This window comes from Pleuronectes platessa, chromosome 12 (genome assembly GCF_947347685.1).
Source record: "Pleuronectes platessa chromosome 12, fPlePla1.1, whole genome shotgun sequence".
Lineage (NCBI taxonomy): Eukaryota > Metazoa > Chordata > Actinopteri > Pleuronectiformes > Pleuronectidae > Pleuronectes > Pleuronectes platessa.
In genome coordinates this window covers 6886115-6902816 of record NC_070637.1, presented here as the reverse complement: position 1 = coordinate 6902816, position 16702 = coordinate 6886115, and the positions used below count along the sequence as shown (strand labels likewise).

The window sequence follows — 16702 nt, the reverse complement described above, 5'->3', positions numbered from 1 at the left end:
TTCAGGTATAGGGTTTATGGCAATATAGACAACTTAGATATGGAAAATAATAAGTATTGAAAATTTGAATGTGCTAAGTTAAGTTTATTAAAATCCACAAGATGGAATGATGGGTTTTTACAGTCAATCAGTCGTTTGAATGGGATAGATAGTGGGCAGATACATTCTTAGCGATCTTAAAACAAATTAGTTAGCAAATAAAAAAGCACAAATCTGGTAGGATAACACTAACGGTTACATTTGGTTTAAGAGTTTCTGCAAAGTTTTTAAACTGAGTGTTGTGCAGTATTAATGCAGTACAGCTTACCTTTCGGTCATTGTCATTTTCTCGGAATATTAGCTTGTCACCTTCATTGGGTTCGGCGGCTTTGACTGTCTGCAGGGTGGCAGTGGAGCAAAGACTCTGGAGGAGAGAGGAGAAGAGAAAGATTCGACCCGTAAGAATAAAGGACAATGATAATTAAATACAAATAATTTATGAATTTATATTTATGATGTCGCCGAGATGTTTATAGGTGGCTTAAGTATTGGCCTATACCCCCCCTCTCCATCACATCCGCACATTGTGCCCTATGCTTTGTGTGCAGCACCCTCCAGCACACTGTGCTGCGTTTGAAAGATTTTTAAAGAACCATCTCACAAAGTACACCTCCACTGTCCCCTCACTTTATCTGGGTCTAAGCACTGACCCCATGGACTGTGTGCATGGTTAAATTCCCCTTTGTGGACTCTTTTAACAATTAGTTAAACATTCGACCATCTGTGTTTGAAGACAGTTGAATGAGGTAATCCCTCGGCCAGTGGTTCCCATACCACACGGCGGAGACCGGTCGACCTGATTGAAATTCAAAGCACAGATCAGATAATCAGGTCAAGCCAATATAGCTAGCAGAAAAAGGCCCTTTATACTGAAATGTCACAAATCAGTCCCGCTTCGGACACGGAGAAACTTCACACCGGATTAGAACAAACACCGTGCCCTGAGAGAAAGTGGAACAACTCTGTGCAGTCCCCCCCCCTCTGCCTCCATCCCATTCCTCCGTGCTTGCCCCCCCCCCCCCCCCATCCTTCCCCAAAAGCAACTTTCTAAAGCCCTAACAAATCGCTCCATCTTTCACTCATTTAGGCCATCCAAATGCAGGGTCAATATGGTCCCCTGGCAGCCAAATGCTAATGCGCTTAAGTGCGCTTAAGCAGCTTTGTGCAATGAATAGGCCAAAGAAGGAGCTAGTGAGAAGGGCAAGAGACACTTTCCCTGTCAAAAAGTCATTGTAGCCGCAGCTTGCAAAGACAACCACAGACAGTCATTTTTCTGCCGTCTCTGATTAGCACCAAATGTGGTCATGTGGCCATTTCTTTCTTTCGCTTCCTCCGATTTAAGGAGGAAAAACTATGTTTCCATACAGTCAAGCTAGGGTTGTGAGTATAACATTTAAAAATTTGTAACTAAAATGGATCTTTAATGCTTTTCGACTCTATAATCATCTTATAATTCTTCCAGGCTACCCTCCTTCTGTTGTCCAATCTGCAAATCCAAAATTCAGTCAAGCAGAAATTCCTGGCCACCGCACCGCGACCACTGAAGCCAGGAGCTTACTGGCAAAATACGTGTTAATATTAAGCAGAGAAATATCCCTTCCATTCATGTTAAAAATGCATTTTTATGATCTGGTAAATTTAGCTAGATTTCCGGAAAAAATTACATGAATATGAATATGTCATCATCCTGCAGCGGTATATAAAGAAGTACATTCAAATACATGGAGATGTGAACAGAGATGTGTTGGCTTCTACTGAGACAAGAGAGGGCTGACATCATCTTCAGTGAGATAACCGGGCCACAGCAGGTTTAGCATTTGTGTTAATCTATACCTTGTGCCAAGAGAGGCACTGCAGGAAAGGTTCCCATAGAAAAAAAGACAATTAGCTAATGCTGTTTTTTCTTAAGGGAACGAGTCATTGCTCAGAATGATAACACTCGTGATTCGTGGCTTCAAGAAAACGAATGATTCCGTCTGCAGATTTTAAGCGTTGGCCTATTGCAAGAGCAACAGAGAAGCTCTGCTGCGCCATTTTCAGACAAGAACTCCAGAGAATGTCTGCACAATTGGGTCAGGATTTTTTCTTCGAGTGTAATTTTCACACATGAAAAAAGCGGGTTCTCCACTGGGAAGCCTTTACAACTACACAGAAATATCTGGAGCGTGCAGGTGAAGGGTGATGCAGCAGGCAGAGGCAGGATGAAACATATTCATTCCGCTGCGGAGATCATATGTTTTTCTCTACAATACATCAAATCTGGCTTCAGCCCTTTTCACCAAAAACTCTCTTGACATGGTGTCTTCTGTGTTTGGCCCCGCTTTTTCATCCTGAGATAGTTTTTTAGTTTCATTTTTTGCCTCTGTTAGAAGTTTCATCAACATGCCCACTCGCTTGCGATGAATTCTGCGGATGATCTCCAGCTTTAGCCTCTCATTCGGACATTTGCATACAGCCCCTCCTGAGAATGTGAGCAGATTATTCGGAGTTCAGTGCAGGTCTGAAAGCAGCTTCAGTAACATAAGAGAGCAGGGTTTCCCATTTAACGTTAGTCTATAACTTGTGCCAAGAGACGTACTGCAGGGAAGATTCACTTAGAAAGAAAAAGACAATTAGCTAATGCGGCCGTTTTCTGAAGGAAAAAGTCATTTCCCAGAATAATTACACTCGGGATTCGTGGCTGAATTAAAGTGTTTTAGCTTCGCGGATACTAATGAATCCGTGTGCAGATTTTAGAGCTGGAGCGAAGAAGAAGATCTGCACATCACTGCTACTCTGGCCAGTATTGGAGAAGAGCCTTAGCATACTGCAAGATGCTGACATGTGACTGATTGATCCTTTCATAGGTTTACTGATTGACCAATCAGTGTGTGTCAGTGCAGTTGGTGGCGGTTGATTGAACTCAATTGATCACGGTTCTCCTACTGTCGTCCTTTCTGGAAAAACATCCTGCGCTTCCAACACACACATGGCCTCAGTGCTCACTAATCCCAGCATCTCTGTCAGAGGCCACCAAACAGGGATACGGGGAAAATGAGAACCCCATGCTGTCACTTAAGGCTGTATCAGTGTAGTGATGTCGGCTCCCTGCTGCCAGCAGGGCCCAGGTGCTTGTGCAGAATCAATGAACAGATCTCTCCCTTCAAAGTCCCTGCCTCCGAAGCATGTTACACGTAAACACTCTCTCACTGACTGCCCTAAATGTTGTTACCATAATTCATTTGCCTGCAATTGGCTCCTTATTTGATACATGCCAATTAGCGTGAGGGAAGGAGGGAGCAGGGAAGACAGGCAATGGGAAAATATCAACAAGCAGCTGTCGGGAGAGAAGCAGCCCGTAGTTCAGGAGACAGTAGGGATGTCTTCACTCCTCTGGGATCCTTTACTGATCCTGCACAGTGACTTTGCAATACATCTCTGCATTATGGGTCAAAGGTCAACGCTGAGTGTTTGCAGAGGGCCAGGGGCCGGGGGGCTGGGATGAGAGGTTGCCGAGGAAGGCGCTGGCTTTGTGCATCAATGGAGGATAATCTCATGACTGTCGAAGGAGGAAGCGGCTGTTTAAAGGAGCTCTCTATTCCAGCTGCTCTCCTTAGAAGAGAGGTTAAAGCAATCTGTCCCACTTCAAAGAGCAAAGACACACACACACACATACAGATTCAAGCCTTCTGTCTGTGGTCCTGCCAACAGATGGAGGTGATACCACTGTTCCCAACTTAAACAGAGAGAAACCCACACACACACACACACACCAGGGTTTTCCTGACAATGCATATCACACACAGGGGTGTTCCACAAGTCAATAGTTAGAAAAGAAAATAACATTACATCAAACTTTTACCGCAAAGTTTAAACTCACTAAATATATATTAATATTATGGCTTTGCTTAGTAGATAAAAAGCTAATTTTCAACAAATCCCATGAGAAACACTGCTCTGGTTGCATTGTTCGAGCACTTTTTTGTAGTTTCCTCAGTCCAAAGCCTAGATTCTGTAAATCTCTGCTTACAGGTCACAAATAGACTGCTCGACCAAAACTGCATTTTAGTCACTTTAGACCAAGAACAAGAACTTTCGTCAAAATTAAGCAAACTGCTTTCAAATAAAATGACCCTGAATAAATCCTCCTTTTGTAAGGTTTGATTTGTGAGGACAGTGACATTTTATTCTGTAATTGTGTAGGTCTTGGTGATGCTGTACCATGTTGACATATACAGTCACAGTTAAGGTTCTGCACTAATGTTTATATATTAGAGGATTTTAACTGTTTTACAAAATGAACAATGATGTCATAAAATAGATATAAATCTACACCGTTTGAACAAGGCATCAGCTACACAAGTAACATACATACAAGTTATTTATAGCTTAGTTTCAATGCTGGCCTGTCACCTTTTGACTCAACGAATCTGGGACATTTTCCTGTCAGCTTAGCCAAACCCACACAACCATAGGTTAGTGGTTGAGATGGACTAGTTAAGAAGACCAATGAGAGTTCCAGTCTCACACATAACTGATGATGAGAGGGCAGGTGCAGGCAGGGAGACACTGCTGAGCAAACGAAGGGGAAAAGCACTACTGTTTACCACAACTGCAAACTGCAGCTTGAGGGGGGTGCTATGCTGTGTTTGTATTGTAGTATTGACATGATATCACACATTGCATTTAAGGCTATTAAATACAACCAATGATTGATAACTGATAATGAACGTTGTTTTGTTCTGTTAAAACTATATAATACAAGATTTATTCAGCCTCTGCTTCAGGCAAAGATTACTATTCAGATTAAAATATTTTGAAAACATCTTGAATATCTTGAGTCACTGTCGAATTTAACATCAGTACAAAACTAGTAAAAGCTTATTAATATTCATCAGCATGCAAAAGTCCTTGATTGAAATTCTGACAACTGAAACCCGTCAAACCATGATCCAGATTTGAGATCTTGTTTAACGTCTAATCTAAAGACCTGTTCTCAGTTGACTATATATGCATTTGATTTATGTATTAGTCTATTCCCGACTGGACCCGACACCATCGTTTGGTCAGTAAACGTCAGTTCACTCTTTATTTTAAATACAAACAGAATCAAAGTCCGTTAAGTCAAACCTAGTAGTATTTTTGACATGACAGCAAACCAGCCAATGCACAAATCAACCTAACTATTCTGGAGTTTATAAATTAATTCCTCCCACCCCTCACCCTACTCCCATGCAATGATTCACACTATTCAATAATAAGTCATTCCCCCAATATAATAATCCAGTGAGTGCATTTAGAACTCAGTGATTAAACCTCAATTAGGTAGAGTGAGAATGAGACCGGGTGCAATGAGAGAGAGAGAGAGAGAGAGAGAGAGAGAGAGAGAGAGAGAGAGAGAGAGAGATAGAGAGAGAGAGAGAGAGAGAGAGAGAGAGACCGAGGATGAGTAGACAATGAGCTAACTATTCATTCTTCATTACCAGAGGCAGGGGACAGGGGCTCCCCTTTGTGTCAGCAGGGGCAGTGGCATTGTCAGAATGCGCCATTATTCTCTCGTTGCCACGCAAAGCGGGCCTGCCAGCTGAGTTAAGGTGTGCCAGCAGGGCTGGCAGGTTCAGCATGAATTGCTTAGCACTCCGATCGCTTTTCTTCCGCTCGCCACCGTTCATCACGCCCATCCCGCATGCATGATTGCGACATCTGCCCGAGCAGGGTAGAAGGGGGCATCCAAAGTAGGCAACAACAAATTTGGCCTCCTACGTTCCTGCCAGCTATTACACAGGGAAGCCAGTAAATCAGCTGTGACCCTCCCCACCCGATCTGACTGGACACAAGCCAGAGTTATCCACTCCTCTCTCCCCGAGTCCGACTAATTTAATGCCTCCAAACACGGCGGATTCATCACTGACACACACACACACACACTGCGGCCTGGGGAGTCAACATGGAGGAGGTGAGAGTGGAAACATTATCACCCCTAAAGTTAGCCTGTCGGTGACCCACTGGTCAATGCTTGACCCGAGTAAACCTGGCCTGCGTCACCCCTAATAGTGAGTAACACACACACAAGCTCTCAACCCTTCCCATGAACTCACTGAGCTGCGTGAGAGCTGACACCGGGGGCTGTCGGCAGTGTGTGCGTTGTAGGAGGTCCCATAACCTGCCACGCCCTCGCCAAAAAAACGAGCGCGGAGGTAAGAGGGTGTGCGAGGTAGTGATAATGTGCCCTATTTATCTTGTGCATTATAACATCTGGGAAACTTCTCTAAAAACAATGGCGCGCATTGAGGGCTGCCATTCTGGCTTTACCTTCACAAACTGGCCAAAAGCATTTGTCCCCTTGGAATGGATAATGGACAGGCCACAAATCATTCAGGACAACAGGACTGAGGGGTGTGTGTGTGTGGGAGAGAGAGAAACTGAATGTATGTGTATGTTTTGTGTGAGTGTCTGTGTGTGTGTGTGTGTGTGTGTTCCCCCCTGGTATTTAACTTCTCTGCTGGCCATTCTGCAGGGCCCCGCAGGACAAATTGCCCTGCATGGTTGTCTTTGAGAGGCAGTGCAGCGCGCAGAGAAAGGGACAGGGCTGAAACACAGGGAACAGGCCTATAAAAATTCATCACTTTGACCCCGGCGACCTCCCACTCCTGGGGGGCTACGCGCACGCATGCACGCACGCACGCACGCACTCACACAAGCACACACACTTGCCCACCCACCTAAACTCATGGTCTCAACTGGGAGCAAGTACTCAAAAATGATCTCCAAACATTTTAGGTACAAATTCATCATATGATAGAAACACACAGTAACTTAAAGAAGACAACTGGAGCCACAGGATTGAACGGAGTCTCCACTCTGTCTCTTTCTCTAACACATGCACACTAGCAGACACAATGGCCGTGGAAAAGCCTTCTACACAGGAAAAGGCCACCAGATGCTTCATTGTGACAGAGTCTGTGTGTAAAGTAGTGGCAGTAAAAGGAGGGTGGATTCTCCTGAGGCATATTAGTCCCTCTAGGAGGAGGACATTGTTTCAGGCCAGGCTCTTGACACATTACTGCCACCTGTACAAAGAAAACCTAATGAGAGATTTAATCTGAGAAACCTCCCCTGCCACTTTTAGTCAGCACTTTGAAACCAACCACGGCAGATGTCTACAAGCCTGTTTAACGTACCGGCTTCCCTCCACCTCTAAGGCCATGCATGCTTAAACGCTCAATAGCCATCTTAATGTGGCATTCATTTGAATGTTGTTAGCTGCAGCTGTTATGTTTTGAATTGGGAGCTTTGTTATGTGAAGGAGTAGCCGCCAGCGGCGAGGCCATTCATGCTTTCCCTTTTCCACGCTTCGGGCTTAAAAAGAACATTTACACTGTTAATGAGGAAACAAATTCACATACAATCGTGAAGCAATGATTGTCGCACATTAAATGCTGTTGGTACAGGGAAAACACTGAGCACCTGAAACCATCGCACACTCATTTAATTTACCTATTCCACCATAGCTCCGTCTGGGAATCAATTAAAGGAAACAGAGGTGAGGTAATTTGTCGTGCTGAGTCAATTACGGAATATCGAAGGCCCGATCAGTGACTAGTGATTAGTGATGGTCCAATAGGAGCGCAGCCCGTTGAGTTCATTACTCTGGCATTCGATAAAGATCAGGACCAAACAATTAATGAAAGTCTAATTCTGGACTCTTTCACGTGGACTGGAGCTCGGTTAGCACTGTGCAATAGAACGTTTTTATCTAATTAGATCAAGATTCATTTGATAAACACTGATCATATCTGCACAGAGTAAAAGTGTAATTTTGAAGAGAAAACATTTGAGAATACTACTTTATTCTCAAATTTTCTTTAAATTTAACAGGGCCTAAATATTCCATCATGAATGAGTGATTTACTTTCTCACAGAAAACAATTTTACCTTCTCTCTCTGATGGTCTTAGGAAAGCTCTATCCACTGCAGTTTGTAAAACCATATTGAAAACTGTTCTATTCTCAAGTGACATGGACTAAACTATTTTAAGAGGTCACACCATCATTGTATTTTATTTCATTATTTTACATATCTCTATCTACTTTGCATTATTTTTCTCAATCAATGTATCTTATTTAAATTTTGATACAGAATTTGCTTCTTTATTTGTTTGACCACTTTTAATCTCTTTATGCTGCTCTTTTTCATCTCTCATTTAGCTGAAAATGGTTGTAAACTGCTTTCTGATTTTAAATGGATGTCCCTGTACAGCACCTTGAATCTACCTATGTGTACGAAAGGTCCTCTATAAATAAAACTGCCTTGCTTTAACTTTTCTGTAGCAACAGTTGAGCTACCACGGCAGTTGATGGCTTTTTCAACCAGGTGACCTTCCTTCCTTCCAGTGTGCAGTGGAGGAGAAGACCCCTGGCGTAGCACAAAAACCCTCCTCACACACAAAGAACACTGATTCATTTGGAGCACCACCCTTTAATTTGTTAGCACCATTTCATCTAAATGATGTGCTTGTCCACTAGGGTGGGAGAGAGAGGTGTAATTCAGCCAAGGGAAGGGGGAAGAGGAAGGTACAGGGGGGAGAGGAGGGGTCTTGACACCCCAGCACAGGGCGCTAGGCAACCATCTAGTGGGTGGGCTTTGTGATACATTTTACCAATTTTTCATGCCCATCCCTCTTGATGTGACCCCACTCAGGGCCTTTTATGCCCCTGACAGCTCCGCGCAGGAAAACATGCTGCCGCTCTGATAGCATGAAATCGGGAACAAAGACCCCCAGGGAGAGGAGAAGGGGGCCACCGAGGCACGCTGTGCTCCGGTCCCGCCTGGCTCCGGACACAAACAGATGTTAGGCCAGCCCCGGCTCTCTCTGCCCCCTGAAAGAGGAGGCCCTACAGAAGAAATGGGCCTGAGATGCATTGTTTTGGGCCTCCTAAGACAAAAAGTGGAACCACTCCTTCTGAAAGGGCCCGGCAATATGGCCGTCACAGATAAATCACACAAGGGGGGCCGGGAGAAAGGCCCATGAATTTTCAATGTGGCCCTTAATGGGCCCTCTTAAATATGATGGGATATTTGTGTGTGAATGGGGCCCAGTGACTTTTAATGTCAGGTTGCAGAGTTGTTTAAAAGCCCATGGTGCCAACGCTGGGTTTACAGCTACAATGAGCCATTCTGAAGGAACATCACTCTGCTGCTGACAATACAGATTCTCACCGGGGAAACCTGTAGTGCAAATAGTTTAAATAAAACAAGAACTTCTTCTGGCTTCTGTAACAACAGCAGCATCTATCATCACTCATCCGTTTCTATTTTATAAAGGAATGAGCCGCGGCGAACAAACGCCACGACTTAAAGATATTATCTGATTTGAATAAGAACTGTGAGCGACTTGTTGAGTGGGTAGTGAACTCAGCCATGTGCAGCCATTCATAGAGAGGCTGCTATTTGCATATGCATTAGAAGGAACTATAATGAATATAATGCTGCAAATGGCTTTGGAGATGGTGTGTGTGCGCATGTTTATGCACAGCCCCCAGAGACAACTTGTGCTATCTTGGCAACCACTCGATGCTTTCGAGAGAGAATAACAATTATTGTGCCGAGGACTGCATTAGTCAAAAATAGACTGACATCATAGAAGTCGGACACTATGCGCCAGGCACAAAGAGATCCCTATCCCTCACAGTTTATGCCACATTTGATCTGCACCAAATAATAGCAGCTCTGTTAGCTGCCTGTGATTTCAAAGACATGGGTCCATTCTGAGCTACAGGAGACGACGAACCATCAATAAGGCAAGAGATAAAGAAAGACTGAGCTGGAAGCCAAATTTGATTATTCGTGATTTATAGAGAGATTACATTATTAAGAAAAAGTACTGGATGAAATAAAAACGACATTGATTCAGTATTGAGTCGAGTTGAATTCACAGACTGATGCGATTGTTCACTGATTGGATTTGGAATAATTATGTCGTTTGCATAATCTTGACAACAGCATCAAACAAGACAAAGGAATAATCTCCATTATTTTAAATAAGATGTAAATAGTTTAAATTGCATTGTATAAAAATAAATGTAATTTCCTTTCTTGAGGCTTCTTGAATCACACTGACAGAAGGATCCGGTATGTTTGTCATAATACGATTTAATTGGTATGTTTTTAATGCACTGATGGCTTTTGGCTTATATACTGCATATATAATCCATATGGTGCAAGCTTCTCTAAAGTTAATATTTGTGGGTTCTTACATTTTCTATGATCATAAACTGAGTAATTTTGGGTGTCAGACCCCATTCAGGGGTTTATGAGATTTTAATAGATTTTGCAGATGAAAAGATAATTCAGTGACTTTATTGTATATTTATATTATTCAGCAGATAAGTTGAATATGAAAATAATCCTTGTGGTGTGGCTCTGATTTGTACGGAGGAGTTATAGGACTGTATGGAAAAACAATATATATATATATATATAGGATCTTTTTCGAGAATAAAGTTGTTATATTACAGTAATTTAGTCGTGATTGAGAAGAATAATGTGGTGCTGATGAGCCAAAAGATTATGAATTTCATTGTTTGTGAAAATTTTACTAAAAGCATAAATTAACAAGATGCTCCACATTCCTCACTTTAACACAGGCGACAGGTTTAAAATATTAAGACTTCATTTTTGTAACATTATGACTATCGTCATGATCTTACCACTTTATTCTTGTAATAATGCGAGTTTGTGGTAATATTATTAATTTGTTCTTGTTATATTATGAAGTATTTCTTGTAATATCAAAAATGTTCTTATAATATGATGACTTTATTTTCTAAATCTGAGATTTTTTTCCAAAAAGAGCCCCTTATTTTAGGATAACGAGGAAATGGTTTGACAGGTAATGAAAGAGGGCAGGTCAAAGTAAAAGGGAATAACTAACTGAAAGACTGAGGGAGCTAATGCACTTGGGAGAGTGAGGGTGAAATAAGGACCGTTTAGTTTACTTTGTGTGTTTTTTAATAGCAGTATTTAAGAAATTATAGACTTGGCTACAGCAGCACTACATTATGCACATCAAACAACAAACAAATGAGCGCGATAAAGTCAGCTTCCTCTGATAAACAACAATAAAGCTGTTCTGGGAGAAGGAGTGACAGAGCAGCAGCAACAAGTCTGGATTTAAAGGAGACATCTGAACGTTGGCAGAGCGGGAGGAGACAGCAGAGGTGAAGGAGCGAGGGGTAACTCAGGCAACGTCCCTGACCGGGGCCAACCCCAGGGCCCTGCGAGGCGGCCGACCCCCCCTAACCCCGCAGGTCCCGTTAGTGCCAGGCTCTGCCCTCATCCTTGGCTTGGTTTGTCACGCCATCCCAACGTTGGCATGGTGTTCCCAGCTGCCAGTCACAGTGCCCCCCCCTTCAAGTACACAGGGGCAATAGCATGGCTGGCGCCGGGCTCAAACGGCCTGTTGTTAATGAGCAGCACCAACAGAAGCCATTGCTTGTTCTTCATTTGCCAGCGTTTTAATTATATGGACAGCGCTCCCATCAAAGCTGCATTGCTCAAGTTACGCCCTCATAGCTGAACTCTTCTTTCCTCTGTGACTTCAGAGCTGTATTCATTAGCATCGAAGGCAAACAGAGAGAAGAGAGAGAGAACAGACGCTGTTGTCTAGAGGGAATAGTCTCCCTCTATATCCAGATGGGTTATCTGTGATATAATGGGCCCTCATTGTGATAGATTGGACTCTTCTAGCCAGATAATATGCTTTTATTGTATTGTAAAGAAACGTCTTCATCACAGGCTTCACCTGTGAAGCTGTAAACAGGCCTGGGTCAAACAGTGGGTGTAAATAAGCAAATAACTTTACGTGTCTTTGTGTGGGGCAGTAAACAGGGGAGGGGGAAACTGCATCAGGACTATTAAGACAGTGTCAGGTGGGCTGTCTTCCACGGAAAAGTTTATTCATTTAGTGGGCTACAAGAAACCATGCAGATGATTTGTAAATAATTTGGTGTTGCAACAAAAAGTCAGATACAACCTTCCTAATAACTCCCCTCAGTCTAGCTTGTTTCTCTACATTTGAGAATGAATTAGGTAAAGAAGGAGAATAGAAAAGCTTTGGCATAAAACTCCCAATTTTTGTCATAATAAACTCTCCTTTTACCCCAAATCTAATTGAGGGTCTGTGTGTGTAATATAAGTGTTCATATACATCTGTGACTCTGGGTGTTAAAGCATGAGAAGCTGAGGGCAGCCAAGGAGGCTCGTGGTCCCCAGTGTCAGGGGATCCACAGAACAGAGGCCCAATCAGTGCTGGCCCGCTGGTTAATGGATGGATGGCTCCCAAAATTAATTAGCCTGACTAATGTAGTGTACACTTAATTACACTGGCCACCTTTTGATTTATAGCTGGCTAGACACACACATGCTAGTCAAAGTCAGACTAAAAAGGGAAAACTGTTTAGCCTTTACTGGTGCAAATTATTTACCCAGACTAGGTTCAGCAGCCAGGAACAACGGCCATCAACTATTTGATGAACTGTTGTTGGTTTCTGCAGGTGACATGCACACACAACATGTTTAGTTGCCTTCAATAGTTTAAACTGTGAGGTCATGTTAAAATATTAATAACAAAATAACGAATTAAAAAAATTATTGTGATCCTAGATAGAAAATTAGTAAAATTGTATTCAATTTTTTTAACACAATTCACCATGGAGGTTTTGTTTTCTACCCTGTTTTTTAGTTTTTTTGTGAGCGAGTATGCACGAAAACTACTGAACGGATTACCACAAAATGGTTCGAATCCAAGAAGAACCCAATACATTTAGGGGGATCCCGTTCAGGGGTCAGATCCACTTCACACTTCACATCACTTTCTTAAACATTAATAAATGGGGCGTTTCCAAAATTTCCCTTAATTTCTCAGAGAATAATTCATGGATCTTGATGAAAAAAGAATCAGTCACATTACGAGAACTGATGAGTATGATGTATGAGTGAATGGAATTTGGTGCAGCTTGATTGTATTTAAGGGGCCAGGGCGGTGGTATACTCTCCATCCAGTTGATCACACTTTTCCTGACTGGTTCGAGGTAATACAATTTCTTCAAAAATTCAAGTTTGCCTTTTCCAAACAGCTTATACATATTTACAAAAATAGAGAAGCAATTCATCCAGAGCCTGATGTATAAAATTCTACACATACATGCAGCAATACAAAATATGTATAATAAGAACAATATGATTTTTCCTGTATATGTAACCCTGACCACTGCTAACTGATATTTCCATCTCCGCTGTCATAGGCATTTGCGCTGAGCGACTCCACAGAGTGAAAAATGAATGATCTATCATGTTGTCCTGTCATTACCGAGCATTTTACAGCATTCATTAAGAGTGGGGCTAGTCTGGGGCCCCACCTTTAATTTCATGCTGCTTAAGCGAGAGAAAGGACACAGGACAAAGGAAGGAAGATTGATGCTCGGTCTGGCCCCCCCCTGCACTTCCTGCAGACGCAGAAAGGGGGTGCTGCTCCGAACCCCTGTCAAGTCAGCGAGAGGCCAGCGAGCCTAATGAAATCTATCCATGTAGCAGCAGATCAGGCCCAATTAAAGCAGCCCCACGCCGTGTCACGGGGACAGTAGATCAAGTCAGCAATTAACCTTCCCGCTGGCCTCTATCAATCCTTAAATTGGAGCGGGCTGGCCAGCAGCACACAATCTCTGCAGATATTAAATTTACATTCTATTAAGTTTAATTAGGAGGGATTTTAAATATACTGGAAGTCTAGGCACGGCGCCCTGAGACTGTCATCGATACCGCTGATTCACGGCCACTTGCCACCTCCAGGGACACACACACACTCCCTCACACACCATTATACATCTTACACCTCCCTCTGACTAACGCATGGAACCAAGAGAAACTGTGTTTGCTGTTGGTGTGAATGGGTCAACTGGGGTGATTTGACCTGGCTTCATGTCGCAGATTCTAAAAAGGGAGGCGCCACCTCTGCTACAGGGGTGAACATGGTCTCAATAATACGATTTCTGGGGTTACTGCAGGACAACTCATACATGACAGATATTGGCCAGTCCAAAAGATCCACCATCCCAAATCTTCATGCTCCCACTGAGTTTCTAATCAGTTATACCTGCTGCATGTTGTCAAGTGTAAATGACTGTGTCTCATCACAATGTGATGCTTAATTAAGAGCATGAACTACAACCAAGGCTGATAACATTACATTAAAAATTTGCGTTATTTGCAGGAAGTTGGAAATTAAAGAATATGATGTCATAGAATTGAATTGAATGAATGCTAATAATTATTAATGCTGATTCTTATTCCAGCAGCTACAAACCAGATACTGGAGGGTCAGCAATGAGAAATGTTCTGAATGGATGATCAATAAGAACAAACTGTCAAATATGAGCCAGAAAATTCAGCCCAGCAAATGACTGCAACATCTGTGCATTTATCCCAATCCCATTACAGCCCTCACTGAACTCTATCTACCAATTTAACATTTTCTGCCATATAACAATTTTGATCTTTACATTACATTTGTTTACACTTTAGAAAGTGACCATATAAATAACAGGATTGCATGTACTGTTTTATCAGATTCTTCAAATTTGCAATGTCAACAGGCTGTTCAACCCACACAATTCTGTAGTAATGGTTTATGTAAAGAACCTAGTGTGTAACATGTGTTGAACACGTGTTCTGGACCAGAGATACCAACAATCAAAGCACGAGAATCAGGTCTCATGTACAAGGTCTGATTCTAATGTAACAGGTCTCCAGTCTGGAATGACATGCACGGCAGCTCCAGTCAGTTAATTACTACTGGCTTGAATGGCTGATTGGACACGATTGCCCGATAAGGGATTGAAAGAAACGGGCAAGCGGTGCATCAGCAAGTGGACTGTGAAGCATCTGATTCACCAGGCAAAACGTTTCCTTTGTGGTTGCCTGTTTTATCAGCACCGATGCAAAGCATGATCAAGCCAAAGCATGATCAGACCCATGGGAGAGGAAAGACAAGGCTGGTGGGGACTGGACCACCTCCAGGCTGCTCAGCCCTAGCATTAGTCTCCACGTGGCTGTGTCCTTTGTCTGCCAGTCAAAGGGCCGCTGAATGGGGGTCAATTGAAACCAATTCCCTCTGTCGGACACAATTAATGGGGTTGCCCAGGGTGGGCAAAAAGGGGACTGCCTCAGGCCTTTGGTTACTGATCCTGCCGCACAAGCATGCCAGGAATTTGCCACCTGGAATTTGCCCCTGTGACAATAACAAATCCACCCCCTTCCAAACCTACCTCCTTTTCTGTACACACATGGATACATCCTAAAATACCCCCTGTCCCATCCAGCCACCCACAAGGGAGGATGGGTGACAGGGGAGTGGCTAGTGGTTGTCCACAGTCTAGTCGCCCACAACGGAGCAGAGACAGAGAAGAAGAGAAGTGGTGCAGTGTGCAGCTGTAGATACATGGACTGGACTACTTTCTGTTCCAGTGATTCCCAGAGTAGGGCCTGGGGATCCTTCATGGGAGTTTCATGGTTGTCCCTGATTATCATCAAATCAAAAGGACACTTAACGCAGCCAACAAATCTATTCATCTGCGCTACTTTTTCGGGCTCTTTCCTATCAATGGAACTTGGAGCGAGACCAGTGAGGAGAGCGAAAAAATGAGACTCAGGCAGCGAGAACGAGAGCCACCCTCTCTCTGTCCGAATCAATCTTCTGATAAGTATGGGCGATCGATCCACCCACCAGCCCCATCTACAGTTAAGCACTCCAGTGGATGTGCACTAATTGTCCTGTTGACATTAATTGTCATTAAAGGGCTTAAAACGGCCCCTCGGCTGTGAGTTACATCCTGCACCAAGGTTGCAACCCATTTGTTTATTGGCGATATCACAGCTCTCTCTGCCGCACACTCGGGTCACTGTTAAATCAGACAGGTTGGCCAGGGCACCGGACGGGTTTATATGAAGCACTGCTGCCACTTTAATGGCCCGTTTCTCACAAGATGACATCATTAGTCTTTTCTGTTGTCCCCATTAAATGGTCAGTATGTTTGAAGAACTCATTAAGGTGGAGGGGTAAATGTCTCGGTTTAGGTGTGTGTGTGTGGTTTATGCCACAGCCCACAGCTCTAACTTCCACAGGGGAAGTCTAAAAAGCCTAAAGGACCCCCTGCATTGCTGCCACACCCCTGTAAACAGGGTGAATCAATCAGCTTCATTTGGCCTAACAAATTGGTTTGTGTGCGTGCGTGTGTGTGTGTGTGTGTGTGTGTGTGTGTGTGTGTGTGTATTCGCTCCGGATGTAAATAGGGGACCAAGGTGCATAAGAAAAGAGCTGTGTGGAGGTGAGAGGGGGCAGAGATGGATACATACCGATGCAAGCCTAACACATCCCTGGAAAAGGGGTCGTGACCCAAGATGCACTCAAACAGCATTTCAGAGTGGTCGAGACACAGAGAGGGTGATGAGAGCAACTTCGCTGCACAGATCCAAATCATCTCATCGGACTTTGTATGATTGGATGTTTTCCTTTCGTGTAAAATGCCCATATTGTATTAAACTTTATTGGTAATGAAAACATATTTTTCCTATGAAACCAATTATTATGATTTATTACACATAGCACAGAGTGTTTTATCACAGCAAT

At 43.2% G+C, this 16702-nt stretch overlaps 1 protein-coding gene across 1 annotated transcript in view; it reads right to left on the bottom strand.

The window, feature by feature from the left end:
• Nucleotides 1-16702, bottom strand: part of LOC128453551 (inositol polyphosphate-5-phosphatase A) — a 146161-nt gene that overhangs the window by 27303 nt on the left and 102156 nt on the right. The window contains exon 10 of the mRNA XM_053436510.1: nt 308-403. Coding sequence (XP_053292485.1) covers nt 308-403 — 96 coding nt within the window. The remainder of the gene's footprint in view (nt 1-307; nt 404-16702) is intronic.